The sequence below is a fragment of the Myotis daubentonii genome, chromosome 2 (assembly GCF_963259705.1).
Source record: "Myotis daubentonii chromosome 2, mMyoDau2.1, whole genome shotgun sequence".
Taxonomy (NCBI): domain Eukaryota; kingdom Metazoa; phylum Chordata; class Mammalia; order Chiroptera; family Vespertilionidae; genus Myotis; species Myotis daubentonii.
In genome coordinates, this window is record NC_081841.1 from 178,921,471 (window position 1) to 178,939,892 (window position 18,422).

General features: G+C 44.4%; 1 protein-coding gene across 1 annotated transcript in view; it reads right to left on the reverse strand.

Annotated features, from left to right (window-relative positions):
- The window catches only part of UGGT2 (UDP-glucose glycoprotein glucosyltransferase 2), a 180,331-nt gene extending 164,730 nt beyond the window's left edge, over positions 1–15,601 (reverse strand). The window contains exons 1-2 of the mRNA XM_059684977.1: positions 15,368–15,601; positions 5,867–5,949 (exon numbers count right to left, since the gene is read on the reverse strand). Of these exons, the coding sequence (XP_059540960.1) occupies positions 5,867–5,949; positions 15,368–15,519 (235 nt within the window). The 5' untranslated portion in view covers positions 15,520–15,601. The remainder of the gene's footprint in view (positions 1–5,866; positions 5,950–15,367) is intronic.
- Between the last annotated feature and the right edge of the window lie 2,821 nt (positions 15,602–18,422).

Genomic DNA, 18,422 nt, shown 5'->3' on the forward strand with positions numbered 1-18,422 from the left:
TTGGGACCTTCAGTCCCAGCCTGAAAACAGCCCTCAGCCCCTCACCCAGACTGGCCAGGCACCTCAGTGGGGACTCCCACCCTGAAGGGTGTGTGACCAGCTGCAAACAGCCATCATCCCCTCACCCAGGCTGGCCAGGCACCCCAGTGGGGACCTCCACCCTGATCCAGGACACCCTTCAGGGCAAACCAGCCAGCCCCCACCCATGCACCAGGCCTCTATTCTATATAGTAAAAGGGTAATATGCCTCCCAGCACCGGGATCAGCGGAGTCGCGAGGTCTCCCGGCACTGGGATCAGCATGACAGGGGGCAGTGCCCAAACCCCCTGATCGCCCTGTGGCTCTGTGTGTGACAGGGGGCGGGGCCACAACCTCCCTATCGGCCCTGCTCTGTTCCTGATAGGGGGGAGCTCCCCAACCTCCTGATCGCCCTGCGGCTCTGTGTGTGACAGGGTGCGGCGCCCCAACCCCCCCACCCCATGGGCCCTGCTCTGTGTGTGACGGGGTAGAGCCATAACCTCCCAATCGGCCCTGCCCTAAGTGTGAGAGTGGCGGCGCCCCAACCCCCTGATTGGCCCTGCTCTGTGGGTGTTAGAGGGCGGTGCCCCAACCCCCCGACCCCACGGGCCCTGCTCTGTGTGTGATGGGGTAGAGCCATAACCTCCCCATCGGCCCTGCCCTGAGTGTGACAGTGGCGGCACCCCAACCCCCTGATTGGCCCTGCTCTGTGGGTGATAGAGGGCGGCACCCCAACCCCCTGATCCGCCCTGCTCTGTGCGTGACAGGGGGGAGCTCCCCAACCGCCTGATGGGCCCTGCTCTGTGCATGACAGGGTGGAGCTCCCCAACCCCCTCATCGGCCCTGTTCTGTGCGTGACAGGGGGGGAGCTCCCCAACCCCCTGATTGACGCTGCTCTGTGCATGACAGGGGGAGCTCCCCAATCCCCTGATTGACCCTGCTCTGTGCGTGACAGGGGGCAGCGCCCCAACCCCCTGATTGGCCCTGCTCTGTGCGTGACCGGGTGGCGCCGCAACCTCCCCATCGACCCTGCCTTGAGTGTGACAGGGGGCAGTGCCCCAACCCCCCAATCGGCCCTACCCTGAGCATGACTGAAGGTGGCATCACAACCTCCCAATCCGCCCTGCTCTGTGCATGACAGGGGGCGGCGCCCCAATTCCCCAATCGGCCCTGCTCTGAGCCCAACCAGGGGCTGCACCTAGGGATTAGGCCTGCCCTCTGCCACCAGGGAGCAGGCCTAAGCCAGCAGGTCGTTATCTCCCGAGGGGTCCCAGACTGCGGGAGGGCACAGGCCGGGCTGAGGGACCCCCCCTTCCCCCCGAGTGCACAAATTTTTGTGCCCCGGGCCTCTAGTAACTTAAATAAGACTACATCAGTCAAAAGGGTTTTAGTCACCCATGAAAACAGAGAAGAGTCAACAAAAATAAATTTAAGTAGTGCCTGAAAACAGACATCAAATTCTGTCAAGGTCACTGGTAAGGTTGTCTCTAATATAGTGATAGATGTAGGACTCAGCTGTTTAGAAAAAATAAACACTAATTTAGGCTTAACTTACAAGTTCATCTCAATCAAGAGATGGATGCATTGGACTATTTCAGCTGATGTTTTAAAATAACTAAATCCTTGCTCACCAACAAACCTGTTAATAATTTTACCCTTTCAATAGCCTTGCTTTATCCACAACTTCACCTTTTACCTGAATTTGGCCAATTGGCAATACACATACATCACACTCATCTTAAAAAAAAAAAAAAAAAAAAAAAAAAAAAGCAGCAGCCTCACAGTCAACTTCTGATTCATCTTATTCACTTCATACTTGATCCTGAAAGACTGAACAATGCCTATTTCTACATACTCACCTCTACTCACTCCTCAATTTACTGTAGTTTTTTTTTATTTTAAACAATATATTTTTATTGATTTCAGAGTGGAAGGGAGAGGACAAGATATAGAAACATCAATGATGAGAGAGAATCATTGATTGGCTGCCTCCTGCATGCCCCCAACTGGGGATGGAGCCTGCAACTTTGGGGCATGTGCCCTGACCAGGAATTAAACAGTGACCACCTGGTTCATAGAGCAATGCTCAACCACTGAACCACACTGGCTGGGCAACCTACTGTAGTTTTGATTATTATAACAGTGAAATTGCTCTCACCAACGTCACCAAAATTTTTCTGTTAAAGCTTAATATTCATATTACTTGATCTGTCTATAGCATTTGATAACATCTATCATTTACCATCTAATATTCTCTTGGCTTTCATGACATCACATTTTCTAAGTTTTCACCTACTCCCACGGGTATTCCTTAGACCAGAGGTTCTCAACCTTCCTAATGCCGCGACCCTTTAATACAGTTCCTCATGTTGTGGTGACCCCCAACCATAAAATTATTTTCATTGCTACTTCATAACTGTAATTTTGCTAGTTATGAATCGTAATGTAAATATCTGATATGCAGGATGTATTTGCATTGTTACAAATTGAACATAATTAAAGCATAGTGATTAATCACAAAAACAATATGTAATTATATATATGTGTTTTCCTATGATCTTAGGCGACCCCTGTGAAAGGGTTATTCGACCCCCAAAGGGGTCGCGACCCACAGGTTGAGAACCGCTGCCTTAGACTCTATTGGGTGTTCGTCCTATGGTTCAACATTGGTGTTATTCAGGATTCTGCCCTGGGGACATATTTTTTCTCATTCTATACCTTCTCTCTATAACTTCAATTACTCTCTTGACATTGATAACTCCCAAATTCTACACTTTAGCCGAGTTTTTTTTTCTAATTTTTGTTTAGCTAAATTAGACTAGATTGTTTACTCATATATCAGCTTACTGGATATTTTCACTTGGATATTCCACAGGCATTTCAAATGTAATACATCCAAACTGGAATCATCGTCTTATCCCAAACCTGATTCTCAGTTACAAGTAACTGAGTTAGGAATATCATAACAAAATAGTATCATAAAATCTTTTCCAATAAAATATAAAAGCAACTTTAGTATAGACACTATTAAAATATTCAAGGACTTTAAGAATGAGAACCTTATATGCTGAACACATGAAGAAATAAAAATAAATAAGGACTTTGGAGTCAAGTAAACCTTCACTGACATTCCCAACTCACCATACAAAACTACATAGGTTAGCTAACTGATGCCACTTTAATCTTCAGGCATAAATATAAAACTCTGTGGCAGAACTATGTGAAATGTTTTTAAAAACAGGCAAGTCAATGATTAAAAAGTCTTAATTTACTGGCACATAATGTAAAGTGTTCTCATTAAATGGCATGAAACTAGCACCTACACTCAAAGTGTTAAAATGTTCAGTATTTATAACTTGTTTAATCAAGGAGATTATCAGAATTATTCTTCAGTAAAGAGTATTTAGAGGGTCTCATGAAGATTCAACAACCTAAAAAATTACAAGTAATCAAGGATTTGAAATATTTCATCTAGAATAACATCTTGAAGACAAATCTGGTAAAACCTGATAGTTGTTAACATACTTCATTCCTCATATATACCATTCTTTCCCACACCTAACAACGTCGAAATAATGCAACATACCTATTTCACTCTCACCATTATAAATAAGTTCAACAGAGTCATATTTTCAGTGTAATTCTTATTTAATACAATTCATTTTAAGTTCAACCCTCACATATACATGCCTCCTACAATATAAGCTGGAAGCAGAACTTAGGTATTCCTGAGCTTGTATGCCAACTTTTTTTTTTAAACTATATTTTGTTGATTTTTTACAGAGAGGAAGGGAGAGGGATAGAGAGTTAGAAACATCGATGAGAGAAACATCGATCAGCTGCCTCCTGCACACTCCCCACTGGGGATGTGCCCGTAACCAAGGTACATGCCCTTGACCGGAATTGAACCCGGGACCCTTGATTCCCCAGGCTGATGCTCTATCCACTGAGCCAAATCGGCTAGGGCTGTATGCCAACTTTTTAATGATCTGCCACCAGATTGTCCAGGTATTTCGTTTCATTTAGCTATAAAATATGCTGATATATCTAAGCAACTTGAAATAATAGTTCAATATTTACAAGAATAATTTTCAAGATCGCTTCTTTAATGAAAAATGGTGCTGAATAAGGCATAAAGTATGCAGTGAGAACAATAGATTTGGGATAGATATACTGTGAATTTTAAATGAGTGTCTGGGAGTGGTGTTAGATTTTTTAACTATCATGAAAACTTGTCAAATTATTTTAGCCTTTTTTTTTACCTCAATTCGCAAAACTAAAATTACCAGAACAAATACAAAGTCAACAATTTCCCAATCATTTGAAAATAGACTTCTAAGTGGTCACAGTTCCTCTGTGCATACCACTCCTGCCACTTTTCTCCCTTCTTCACCACCAGGCTAAATCCTATCACCCAAATTCAATTCCTGCATTCACCATGCTGTCCGGGTATCTCAGAAATATTGACTAGGTACCTTTTTTTATACATTATCATGTATCCCTCCTAAAGCTCTTATCACCTCATAGAATACTTAGCTGTTTTGCTGTCTTCTGCATTGTATTATGGCGGTTCAAATAACATGTCACATTTATTCATCTTTATATTCCCTGTATCTAAAGCAATACCTAGCTTCTCTTGACTCAAATGATTATTAAATAATGAATTGAAGTAAACATTTTTTGAGAGTGCAAATTACTTGTTTTTGGAAAGATTTCAGTTTAAGAGATCATCAAAGGCATGTCTGCTCTATTTTTGAAACCTAGCTCATGAAATCATAAAATTGTTGAACTTCACCATCACATGAGCCAAATAGTCTCCAGTAAATGAAAACACTCAACACATTTTAAACTGTTCTTTACCTTACATTTATTCAGGAATAAAATAATAAACTATTTAATTACTGTAGTAAGATTCTTTCTCTAAGTCTAAAAGGCTAAAGAATTCCCTCCTAAGTGATTCCATGTTAATATCATTATATTCTTTGTAGAGACAGGAAAATAACCATCTTTATAATAATAAGTAACCTTTTAGCCTCTGCTGCTAAAACCTAAAGTCAGTTTATTAAATCTACTGACCTTCCCTAAGAAATACATTAATAAACACTTGTTCATTCTAAAGATAAAAGTATATATAGATATATAATCTCATATATATTTAAAAAGTAGAAATGCCTAACTCCATTTTCTAGACAATGAAATGAAAGCATACTAGTTCCCTGATTTTTTATGGTAAGTATTGAAAATCTCTTGAAAAGTTTGAGTATTTTGGCAAAAAAAATCAATATTACTACATGCAAAACTAATACTATTTCAAATAAATCTACGTAAAAAGCAAAACAACTAAAAAATTTCTGTTTCTTCTTGATTATAATGAATTATGCAAACATTGCTAATTATATATATTTTTTAAATCCTCACCTGAGGATTTTTTTAATTGGTTTTTAGAGAAAGAGAGAGAAGAAGGGAGGAAGGGGAAAAGGGAGAGAGAGACATCGATGTGTGAGAGAAACATCGATCAGTTGCTCTTGTACATGCCCAACCGGGGATCGAACCCTAAACCTAAGATGTGCCCTGATCAGAAATCGAACCTACAACCTTTTGGTATATAGGATAATGCTCTAACCAACTGATCTATCTGGCCAGGGCTGAGCTTTCTTATATTAAAGAATTAAAGGTTTATATTTTTGGAAATGGATGCTTAAAACAGTTTTCATTAAAACACCTTTCAAACTTAATATTCACATTTATTAACCCCATTAAGCATTTACACTTAACCTTTATCATTAAATATATCCAAAGTGTGCACATAAATACAAATCTTACCAGTTAAAACATGCACATGACATACCTCTTTGCTTATAAATTGCTAATTCTTTTACGGTGTCCAAAAACTGCCAAAATTTTTCATTACTTTCTTCTGCCATAAATTCACTATTAAAAAATAAAAGTAATCAGTTAATAAATGAAAATTAAAAAAGTAGTTTAGATACTATAAAGTATACTTTAGAACCAAATTATAACTTATGGTAAAAACAAACAAAATTAATGTCAAGTTGCTGATTTCTATTTATCATAATGCAGAAAGAGAGCAAATTGATGATGCTTACCTGAGATATCATTCTCAACTACAGGTACATACTCATGACCCGAACAGATTGCATAAAAAATTATTTTTGGTTTTTCCTCATTATTAGCTACAACTAAAATATGGATTATTTATTTTGTTTCTCCATGTGAAATAGTACTAAGAAGTATAATTTTAAAGTAATGAAAAAAGTATTTAAAAAAAAAAAAAGAAAAAAAATGCCTGTTTTGCACAAAAACTGGTTTTATGAATACTTTTAAAATCATGTATAATTTTTAATTAGCTACTTATTTGTGCAGACAATTTTTTATTATTTAAAACAGATAATATCTTCATAAAAAATTAATAGGAAGTTGATGTATTGCATTGGGTATTTGGCCTTGAAGCCTAAAGAAACTTCCATTTTTATACAGACGGTAGGTTTTTTTTTTTAAAAAAAAAAGGCCAAAGCCAATAAAACCTTTTGGAAATAATGAAATAAGTGAAAGGCTATTCACTCCTATTTAGAACAAAGCACAAAAAACCTGAAACAAATAGATTTAACTATTTAAACTAGAAAGGAAATAGTCACCAAACAGATGGTAAAGAATCTTTGTTAGTAGTTCTCTCTCTCTCTCTCTCTCTCCCTCCCTCCCTCCCCCCCCCCTTAGTAAACTTAAACTAGCATGTAATATAAATGGAAAGTATTTAAGGCATCAAACACACATGCAGAGGAACTAATTCTTGTGAATCTGAGATGGTCACTAAATGGAGAAAAGGAGGTCGATAAAACTGATTAATCCATCAACATAAACATGGCAAGCATATAAAATTCTTTTTCATTTTATATATTTACTAGAGGCCCGGTGCACAAAAATTTGTGTACTCGGGTGGGTCCCTCAGCCTGGCCTGTGCCCTCTCGCAATCTGGGGCCCCTTGGGGGCCCCTTCCCCTGGCTGCTGGCACCAGTTTTCCTCCGGCACCTGGAACCCAGGCCTTCGCTCTTCGCCGGGAGGGGCCCGCACAGTGGGCGAGGAGCTTAGCTCTTTTGAAAATACTTCTGAATGTCTGGTAAATAACCCTGTAGGAATCTACTTTCTGAAACATATTGGTTGTTAAGGGCTGCTTTGGGTAATCAACAAAATGTATGTTAAAATCCTAATCCCCAGAACCTCAGAATGTACCTGTATATAGAGATAAGATCTTAAAAGAGGGGATTACATTAAATTGAGGCAGTTCCAGTGGGACCCTTAGCCCATCTCACTGAAGTCCTTATAAGAAGAGGAATGTTGGGGTCCTGCCTCAGCAGGTCCAGGGGTTCCCAAAGGTGTGGACGGAGTCGGCGAAGAAGGAATGGCACAGAGGCAGCGTTCAGGTGATCATCATAGCCCGGTTCTCTTTTTATTGTCCTGTTACATCTATATTTATACTATTTGATCCTATAAGCATGCCTCTATAAGTTGGTTTTTTTTTTGCCAAGGAGAGCATGAGGTCCGTTTATTGGGGGGTCAGTCAAAGGGGGAGCTGGCTAGGGTGGGGTAGGGCAGCTACTTGTCTGGCCCCGGAGAAACCCAACTTGAGTCCAGAGCCTCGACAGCTTTGAAGCCAAAGTCTTCCTCCACCTTTATCTGCATGGGGGCAAGCTCCGGAGTCAGTGGGACTCCCAACCAGCCCCCTTCTGGTGGCACTAGCCGCCTCTTCCAACCGCTGGGCCCTCGCCAGGGGCCAGGCTGCTGGCTTCTGTGGGCGCTGGCGTCCTCCTGGGTGGGGACAGCCCCTCTTTCTCTGGAGGCTCATTCTCAGCGTTTTCTGGGGTGGGGGCGTCTGTGCCCTGGCTGCCCTCGTCCTCCAGTAAGATGGTGAACTGGCTGGCCCGGTAGTTCGCCGTAGGAGTCCAGCACCTTCATGAGTAACCTCTGCTCCTGCTGGAGTCCCCGTGTTATCCTCTATATCTGATGGAGCCTGTTCAGGACCCGCTCCTTCGCCTGCTCGATCTCCCTGCAGCACCGATGCAGCGCCTGGTACTTCCTGCAATTGAGTTCCAGTTGGCGCCGCCGTTGCCGGCCTCAGGCTGCCTCCTCCTCTTCGTCTTGCTCCTGGAGGCAGGAGCTGCCCAGACCCCCAGACAGGAACTCCACTTCGGTCTCAAGCTCGCTCTCCAGGATGTGACCACCTTCAGCAGAAGCAGCGCCAGCTCCCAGCCAGGAGGTGCTGAGAACTCCTCAAAGCCCACCGCTGCCATGGACCCCTCTCTCTGCTCCAGCTCCATTTCTCCCTGGCTCCCGAATCAGAACTTAAGCCTCTAGTTTACTGTGGCTTGCAAAACTACAGCCCATCCGATTTCTCAGCCAGGCACCCAGGCCCGGCTGCTAAGCCTCCTTGGGAGTTGTAGTTCTCTATTTTGGGCTTGCCACCCTCGCCCCACCCCCACCCCAGTCCCAACTGAAAGGCCCTGCTGGCTGGTCTAACCCTGTGGCCAGGCATCTGAGTCACCTCGGGTCTTTATTCCTGTCCAGACACCACGCCATCTGACCATGGAGACTCTCCTCTTGGGAGGCCCCTGGGTCTCCTTCTGGGTCTTCTCAGCCCAGGCACTGGATCGTGTGCCCCAGCGGCAACGCAGCCCCTGCGCCTGGGTCTCCTTCTGGGGCCTGGCTGAGTCGCCCCTGGGGACCCGATCGAGTGCCCCAGCTGCAACTCAGCCCTGGGCACTGGGTCACCTTCTGGGACCTGGCTGCGTCACCCCGGGGACCGGATTGTGTGCCCCAGCGGCGACGCAGCGCCAGCGCCTGGGTCTCCTTCTGGGTCTCCTGCTGGGGCCTGGCTGCGTCACCCCCGGGGACTGGATTGCTGCCCCAGCGGCGTCGCAGCCCCAGCGCCTGGGTCTCCTTCTGGGTCTCCTGGAGCCTGGCTGCTTCGCCCCTGGGGTCCAGATGGTGTCCACAGGCATCAATACAGCCTGGCCTCTAGCCCCGCCTCTGGGTGTTCTCCCATCACTGGTGATCAGTGATCTGAGAAGCCAGGCAGTGCAGGGAAGAGGCAGACATCCGCCTCTTCCCTGCCCCACCCGGCTTCTCCAATTACTGGCCCATAGCCGGCAAAGGCAGCCAGGTTCTCCTATCACAGAAGCCTGCAAAGGCTGCCTGGCTTCTCCGAGCAAAGGCAGCTCAATTCTCTGGCTCTTGGCTGCCACCTGGGTTTCCGATTGCAGTCAGCGGCAGGTGGCTTCTTCCCTCCTTCCCCTTTAGCCTCCCAGCATTGGCCTACATATGCAAATTAACCGCCATCTTGGCTGGCAGTTAATTTGCATATCGCCCTAATTAGCCAATGGGAAGGGTAGCGGATGTACAGCTAATTACCATGTTTCTCTTTTATTAGATAGGATTAAATTGATTGGGGTGACACCGGTCAACATGAAGCATAGAAGTTTAAAGCATTAAGTAACTTCAAAACAACTCTTGTTATTAATGGTGTCCAACTCACAATGGCATAAAAAAAAAGAAGATAAAAGCAGAGGAAACAACTGGAACACTAAACAGAATATACCTGAAAAGGGCAGGGATGCTACAAAACCGAAAGTAAAGTGAGGAGCAACACTTAATACCTAAATGACTTGACCAAACAACTGCAGACATGCTCATACTGTGCAATCATAGGAAAAAGATTTCTTCCATATGCCAGAATTTGTACATCTAAGCATGAACCTTCAAAGTGATTACCTTAAGAAAATAGTCACTTACACTCATTTATTCAATATATATCACTGCTCTAAGCACTTTTGGAACTATTCTAGAATTACTTTCAGGAGCAAACTGCCAGTAACTCATCATTAATCTCAGAGAAGTAAATATCCTTGAGAGCCCTCTAAATCAGCTCCTCACCTTCCGAAAGATATTACCTTTGGTCAAAGTTTTAAAAAGAGAATAACCAAAGTAATCTTGAGAAAGAAGAACAAAGCTAGAGATATCATGCTGCCTGATTTCAAACTATATTACAAAGTTATAATAATCAAAACAGTATGATATTGGCATAAAAACAGACAAACAGATCAATGGACCAGAACTGAGAGCCCAGAAATAAGCCCAGGCATATACAGGGGTAGGCAAAAGTAGATTTACAGTTGTGAGTATGCTAAACAGAGTTTATTCTTATATTATTATTAATTATTATATTATTTATATTACAACTGTAAACCTACTTTTGCCAACCCTTGTATGGTAAGCTAACTTATGACAAAGGAGCCAACCAAAGGGAAAAGAACAGTTTATTCAATTAGTGATGTTGGGACAACTGAACAGCCACTCACAAAAGAATGAAACTGGATCACTGTTTTACCTCATACACAGAAATTGACTCAAATGGATTAAAGACTTGAACATAAAACATGAAACCATAAAACTTCTAGAAAAAAAACCCCATGAGCTGTAAGCTCCTTACCATTGGTCTTGGTGATTTTTTCGGATTTGATACTAAAAGCAAAGGCAACAAAAGCGAAAATAAACACATGGGACTACATCAAACTAAAAAGCTTCTGAACAACAAAGGAAATCATCAACAAAATGAAAAAGCAATCTACTAAATGGGAGACAATATTTGCAAGTCATGTATCTGATAAGGGATTAATACCTTAAATATACTAATAATTCATACAACTCCACATAAAAAACAACAAGCAAGCCAATTAAAAAAATGGTCAGAGGATCTGATAGACATTTTTTCCAAAGACATACAGGTGGCCAACGGGGACGTGAAAAGGTGCTTAACTTCATTAATCACCAGGAAAATGCAAATCAAAACCACAATGAGATACCACCTCACACCTGTTATACAATAGCTATCATTAAAAAGACAAGAGGAGGGGGCATGCGTGCCTGCAACCAGGCACTGCCTGCTTCTCAGTGTCCTCCTGCCCCGTGGCAGAGCTGGGCCCTGCACTGAGGCCAAGTGACCCCATCAAGGGTGCCACGAATGGATCCATGGGGTCAAGCACGCAGGCTCCACTCTATTTGAAATAGCATGAGTGGAGAGAAGCCAAGATGGCGGCATAGGTAAACATTGGAGATTGCCGCCTCGCACAACCACTTCAAAAATACAACTAAAAGATGGAACGGATATCACCCAGAAACACAGGAAGGCTGGCTGAGTGGAAATTCCACAACTAGAAGGAAAGAGAAAAGCATACCAAGACTCAGAGGAGGCGCAGTGCGGAAGTGAAATACTAAGGTGCGGAGGTGCACACGGAGCGGGCTGAGGGCACGGTTGTCTGTTTCAATTGGGAGGGGGTCTCAGGCTCTGAGCTCCAGTTCCAGGCGGGCGAGTCTCTAGGGACCCAGACTCAAATGGGAGAAGCAGGACTGTCTGGCATCAGTCAGAGCTCGAGGGCAGCTTTCTCTCCGAGGTTTGCAGCGGTTGCTGGGACACTGAGAGGTAGAGCCTCTGGGGACGGGACTGAGAGCAATCATAACTGCTCGCTCTGCCCGCCCTGTTGATCCCCTGGGACCCGCCCTGCCCAAGCCTTGCACAGAGGCATTTGCCGGATAGCCTCAGGCAAAGGCTAATTAGCACCTCCCTAGAGGACAGAAGTTCTCCCACTGCAGACACAGCTGATTCTCACAACCAGTTGGCCTGGAGGTCAAATCCCCCCCAGTATTACCTACAACAATCAAGGCTTAACTACAACAAGACTGCACACATAGACCACTAGGGGGTGCACCAAGAAAGCATAAAAAATGCAGAGACAAAGAAACAGGACACAAATGTCAGAAATGAAGGCTATAGAGTTCAAAACCACACTTTTAAGGTCTCTCAAGAACTGTCTAGAAGCTGCTGATAAATTTTTTTTTTTAATATATCTTATTGATTCTTTACAGAGAGGAAGGGAGAGAGATAGAGAGCCAGAAACATCGATGAGAGAGAAACATCGACCAGCCGCCTCCTGCACATCTCCCACTGGGGATGTGCCCGCAACCCAGGTACATGCCCTTGACCGGAATCGAACCTGGGACCCTTCAGTCCGCAGGCTGACGCTCTATCTACTGAGGCAAACCGGTTTCAGCAAAGCCGCTGATAAATTTAGTAAGGCCCTTGAAAAGACTGGTGAGACCGCCTATAAATATAGTGAGATCCTCAAGAAATCTAATGAGACCCTCGATGTTGTGATAAAGAACCAACTAGAAATTAAGCATACACTGACTGAAATAAAGAATATTATACAGACTCCCAACAGCAGACCAGAGGAGCGCAAGAATCAAGTCAAAGATTTGAAATGCGAAGAAGCAAAAAACACCCAACCGAAAAAGCAAAATGAAAAAAGAATCCAAAAATATGAAGATAATGTAAGGAGCCTCTGGGACAGCTTCAAGCGTATCAACATCCGAATTATAGGGGTGCCAGAAGATGAGAGAGAGCAAGATATTAAAAACCTATTTGAAGAAATAATGACAGAAAACTTCCCCTACCTGGTGAAAGAAATAGGCTTACAAGTCCAGGAAGCGCAGAGAACCCCAAACAAAAGGAATCCAAAGAGGACCACACCAAGACACATCATAATTAAAATGCCAAGAGCAAAAGACAAAGAGAGAATCTTTTTTTTTTTTTTAAATATATTTTATTGATTTTTTACAGTGAGGAAGGGAGAGAGATAGAGAGTCAGAAACATCGATGAGAGAGAAACATCGATCAGCCGCCTCCCGCACATCCCCTACTGGGGATGTGCCCGCAACCCAGATACATGCCCTTGACCGGAATCGAACCCAGGACCCCTCAGTCCGCAGGCCGACGCTCTAGCCACTGAGCCAAACCGGTTTCGGCCAAAGAGAGAATCTTAAAAGCAGCAAGAGAAAGACAGTCAGTTACCTACAAGGGAATACCCATACGACTGTCAGCTGATTTCTCAACAGAAACTTTGCAGGCCAGAAGGGAGTGGCAAGAAATATTCAAAGTGATGAATACCAAGAACCTACAACCAAGATTACTTTATCCAGCAAAGCTATCATTCAGAATTGAAGGCCAGATAAAGAGCTTCACAGATAAGGAAAAGCTAAAGGAGTTCATCATCACCAAACCAGTATTATATGAAATGCTGAAAGGTATCCTTTAAGAAGAGGAAGAAGAAAAAGGTAAAGATACAAATTATGAACAACAAATATGCATCTATCAACAAGTGAATCTACGAATCAAGTGAATAAATAATCTGATGAACAGAATGAACTGGTGATTATAATAGAATCAGGGACATAGAAAGGGAATGGACTGACTATTCTTGGGGGGGAAAGGGGTGTGGGAGATGCAGGAAGAGACTGGACAAAAATTGTGCACCTGTGGATGAGGACAGTGGGTGGGGAGTGAGGGCAGAGGGTGGGGTGGGAACTGGGAGGGGGGAGTTACGGGGGGTAAAAAGAGGAACAAATGTAATAATCTGAACAATAAAGATTTAATTAAAAAAATAAATAAATAAATAAAAAGACAAGAGATAAATGTTGGCAAGGACATGGAGAAAAAAGAACCCGTGTACAAGGTTGGTGGGAATGTAAATCAGTGCAGCCACTATGGAAAAGAGCATGGAGGTTGCTCAAAAAATGAAAACTAGAACTACCATGAGATCCAGCATGTCCACTTTTGGGTATCCAAAGGAAACAAAAACACTAACTCAAATAGATATATGCACCCCTATATTCATTGCAGCATTATTTACAATAGCCAGTTGTCCACAGATGGATGAATGGATGAAGAAATTGTGGTATATATGTGCAATGAAAAATTATTCAGCAATAAAAAAAAGAAGCCCAGCAGGTGTTGCTCAGCGGTTGGGTGTCCACCCATGAACCAGGTCAAGGTTCAGTTCCTGATCAGGGCACATACCCAGGTTGCCCACTCGATCTCCAGGAGGGGGTGTGCAGAAGGCAGCCATATCAATGATTCTCTCTCATCTTAGATATTTCTATTCTCTCCCTCTCCCTTTCTCTCTCTGAATATCATTAAAAAACATAAAAAGGAATTCTACTGCCCTGGCCGTTTGGCTCAATGGATAGTCAGCCTGCAGACTGAAAGGTCCCAGGTTGGAATCTGGTCAAGGGCACATGCCCAGGTTGCAGGCTGATCCCCAGTAGGGGGCGTGCAGGTGGCATCAATCAATGATTCTCATCATTGATGTTTCTATCTCTCTCTCCCTCTCCCTTCCTCTCTGAAATCAATAAAAAAAAAATACTTAAAAAAAAAGAAAGAAATTCTTCTATTTGGTACAACATGGCTGGACCGTTAGGGCACTATGCTAAATTAAATCAGACAGAGCAAGACAAATATTGTATCACTTCATTTATGTGTGAAATTCCCCCTCCCCCAAATAGAGAACAGATGGGGGGGGGGAGTGCTGGTGAGTGAAATGGGTGAAGTTGGTCAAAAGATATAAATTTTCAGTTATAATTCAAGGGACGTAATGTACAGCATGGTGACTCTAGTGCTACTACTGAACTTCATATTGAAAACCGCTGAGAGAACTTAAAAAGGTCTCACCACAAAAAAAAAAAAAAATGTTGTTAACTATGGTGACATGTTAACGAGACTCATTGTGGTGATCACAATACATACAAATAGCAAATCATTATGCTGCACATCGGAAACTAATGGAATGCTAAATGTCAATTATAAAAGAACTGGTTTCATTTCTCACATAGGCATTGTGATGTGGGGTGATGGACTCTCTTTTCAGGACCATAACCTCTTGCCTTGGTGAAACGACGAAAGTCATCGGCATTAAAACTTCATGCTGCCTAAAGAACCTTCAAATTCTCTTTACTGGAATACTAAGGGCAAAACTGAATAGCAACAAGTGTTGTGTCTGCACAGTAGACGACACCGTAGGAGCCGACTCCAGGGGAGGAGATCCGGGAAGAAGAACGCGGGACGCCCACCTGGGGCTTCAGGTCGGCTTCATGGAAAGACCTGCCCGCGTTCACTGAAGGGCTGGCAGCGAACGCTCCACGCCACCATCCATTCTTCTTCTCTTCTCCCCTTTCGAAAATGTTAAGAAATCCCAAACGCATTAGCAGAAATCCGACGTTTTAAAATTCGCGGGCGAGGCAAAGTCTCAACTGCGGGTGGGGGGTAGGGGTGAGGGAAGGAATTGCAAACGAGCGCTGCGCGGGGTGGCGGGGAGGAGGCGATGCTCCGAGGGCCCGGCACGAGGGCGCTCGAAGCGGCGGGGCGAGGGCGGCTCCGGGCAGCCGTCAGGCCCCGGCGCCCCCGGCCCCGCCGGTCCGCCCTCCGCGCGGGTCCAGCCGCACCCACCTGGCTTCCAGCAGCAGCGGGGTCTCGGGCCACTTGGCGGCCAAGTGAGCCGTCACCTCCTTGGACGCGGAGGCCGTCCCGGAGCGGAGCAGCGGGAGCCACAGCAGCGCGTAGCCCAGGAGCAGCGGCGCCGCATCGGCCGCCTTCCCCATGACGCGGAGAGGGACGTGCGAGCCGCTCGAACCCGGAGCCGAAATCCCGCAGCCGCCACGCGACGGCCGGCTCCTCCCGGCGCGCCGGCGCCCACTTCCGGTGGGGGGAGCTCGCGTCCGTTACTCGGGCCGGGCCTGGCGGGTGCAGGGCGCATGCGCGGCCGGGGATCCCGGGCGGGCTGCCTCGGAGGGACCCGAGCGACGTAGAGGCTGGCGGGCGGGGCTGGAATGCGGAGCCGCTTGGCTGGTGCTCGGGCGGGGCCGTGACGGGTCCCCCGACAGAAGACAGACCGGCTGTGGGACACGAGGCGAGGAGACGGGCTCCCCGAGACCGAACTGGGATGCTGGCCAACTCAGGCTGGCTGGAAATGCCAGAATCTGGAGCCAGCGTGGATATTATCCACATTCACACATGCGGAAAATCAGGCCTATCGAAATCCAAGCACCTACCTCGCGGCTTTGCAAATTTTATTGCAGATGAGAGTAATCTGGTAGAGGTTTTAGAAGGCTGCAAACCCAGAGCACACCACGCACTATTTATTGCAAGTGATTCTCTGGGACTGAGATTTGAGCATCAACAGTATTTAGCACTCCCCCGCCCCTCAGCCAGTGACTGGGGTGTCGTAATCATGTTGGAAAACCAGTGACATAACTGAGAGGGCTTGTTGAAACACAGGGTGCTGGGCCTCTTTTCAGTGTTTCTGATTCAGTAGGTCTGGTGTGGGGGTCCCAGAATTTGCATTCCACGTCTAATGAGTTCCCAGGAGGTGCTGATACTGATGACCTGGGTCCATGCTTCTAGCCTTGGTACTCAAAAGTGGTCCACAGACCAGCAGCATCAGCATCACCCGAACCTCATCAGAAATGCAGAGTCTCAGGTCCCACCCCAGACCTCCTGAATCTGAATCCCCAGATGAACAGGAACCCCAGGTGAGATTTGTGCACATTAAAGTTTGAGAAGAGGGATAGACAAAACGCATAGAAAACGGATAGTTGCTTTTGTTACTATCAGCCCAAATTACACATACTGTGATTAAGTCTTTTTTTAAAAAAATATTTTTATTGATTTCAGAGAGGACTGGAGGAGAGAGAGAGATGGAAACATCAATGATGAGAGAGAATCATGGATCGGCTGCCTCCTGCACGCCCCACGCTGGGGATCAAGCCCACAACCCAGGCATGTGCCCTGACCGGAATGCAACCGTGACCTCCTGGTTCAGAAGTTGATGCTCAACCACTGAGCCACTCCCGGGGGGACTGTGATTAAGTCTTGATTTCAATCGAGGACTGGCTGACCTCAAAGCTCATGCATTTTACTACATCAGGTTCAAAGACAAAACTTGTAACAGAGTTAACTTGTTTTCCAGTACGTATGATTCATCAAGCAAAGTACTTAAGGTTTTTCGTTTCGTTTTATTTATTTATTTATTTATTTATTTGTTTGTTTGTTTGTTTGTTTGTTTGTTTATTTTTAATAATATATCTTTATTGATTTCAGAGAGGCAGGGAGAGGGAAAGAGATAGAAACATCAATGATGAGAGAGAATCTTTGATTGGCTGCCTCCTGCACATCTCCTATAGGGGATCAAGCCCACAACCCAGGCATGTGCCCTTGACCGGAATCAAACCTGGAACTCTTCAGTCCGCAGGCTGATGCTCTATCCACTGAGCCAAAGCAGCTAGGGTTTGTTTTTCTTCACCGAGTGGAGGTGAAGCCTCAAGATTCTGGCTCCTAGTCAGGAATGATTCTTTTCCTATTCAGAAGATAGTAAACTTAATATAAATATTAAAATATATGGTAAAGAGAAGCAGCAGCTGGGAAAAATAGTTTAGGGGGTGTACCGATTCATTCCCCCCTCCACCCCGGTATTTCCCTGCCCCATAGGAGATCGATCTCTCGAAGCTGCCAAAACCTTTGCACTTCACCTTTACATTTCCTCCGATGTGCTTAGAATATACCTTTCCTTAGAAGACCTGGCTCTGTGGATTCTAGTCAGGTCTCACTTCCCAAGCTTAGGCTTCATTTTCTGGCCTCTCCTACTTGATATGATCCATCCCTCCTTTAAATTCTCATAAGCTCTTTATTTTAACTGTCAACTACCACTTATAATTCTCACTTTAGAATTTGAATACAGTACTTATTTACTTCTCTGACTAGAGATGGTGTATTCCCCAAGGGCTCATACCTTATTCATTTTTAGCATCCTTTGCAGAACCTAGCACAGTACATGTTACTGGGGCTCAATAAATATTGAAGAGTCCTTGTTTTATGGATAGGTAGGCAGAAAGCTGAAGCAGATGAGAAAGGAGTTTCATTTCTATCCATAGAGCATAACAGAGAAATGTATTATGAATTTTTCACAAATATTTGCTTCAATTAATTCCTTATTTCCACTTATTTTTGGACTGAATATTTCACTGAAATTTTGGGATGAAGGACCCAAATTATTGACAGTGAATATAAATGTTAGCATTTATCTGATGCGTTGCAACTCTTTAAGAAATAACTTTCCTATCAAATGTCACACAAATATCCCTGGCTGGTGTGGCTTAGTTGGTTGGAGCATCATCCTGTCTACCCAAGGATCATGGGTTCAATGCCCAGTCAGGGCACATACCCAGGTTGCTGGCTCAGTACCCAGTCAGGGTATCTGGGAAGCAACCCATTGATGTTTCTCTCTCACATCAATGTTTCTCTTTCTCTCACACATCTATGTTTCTTCCTCCCTCTTCCTCTCTTTCTGAATTGGTGAAAGCATATTCTTGGGTATGGATTACAAAAGCAAAAACAAAACTAAAAACAAAGATGTCACACAAATGCACTATTTTTTTTTTAAATGAAGCATCCGTATTCATTTTAAAATCTACATATTTTTGTTAATCCTCACTTGAGGATATTTTTC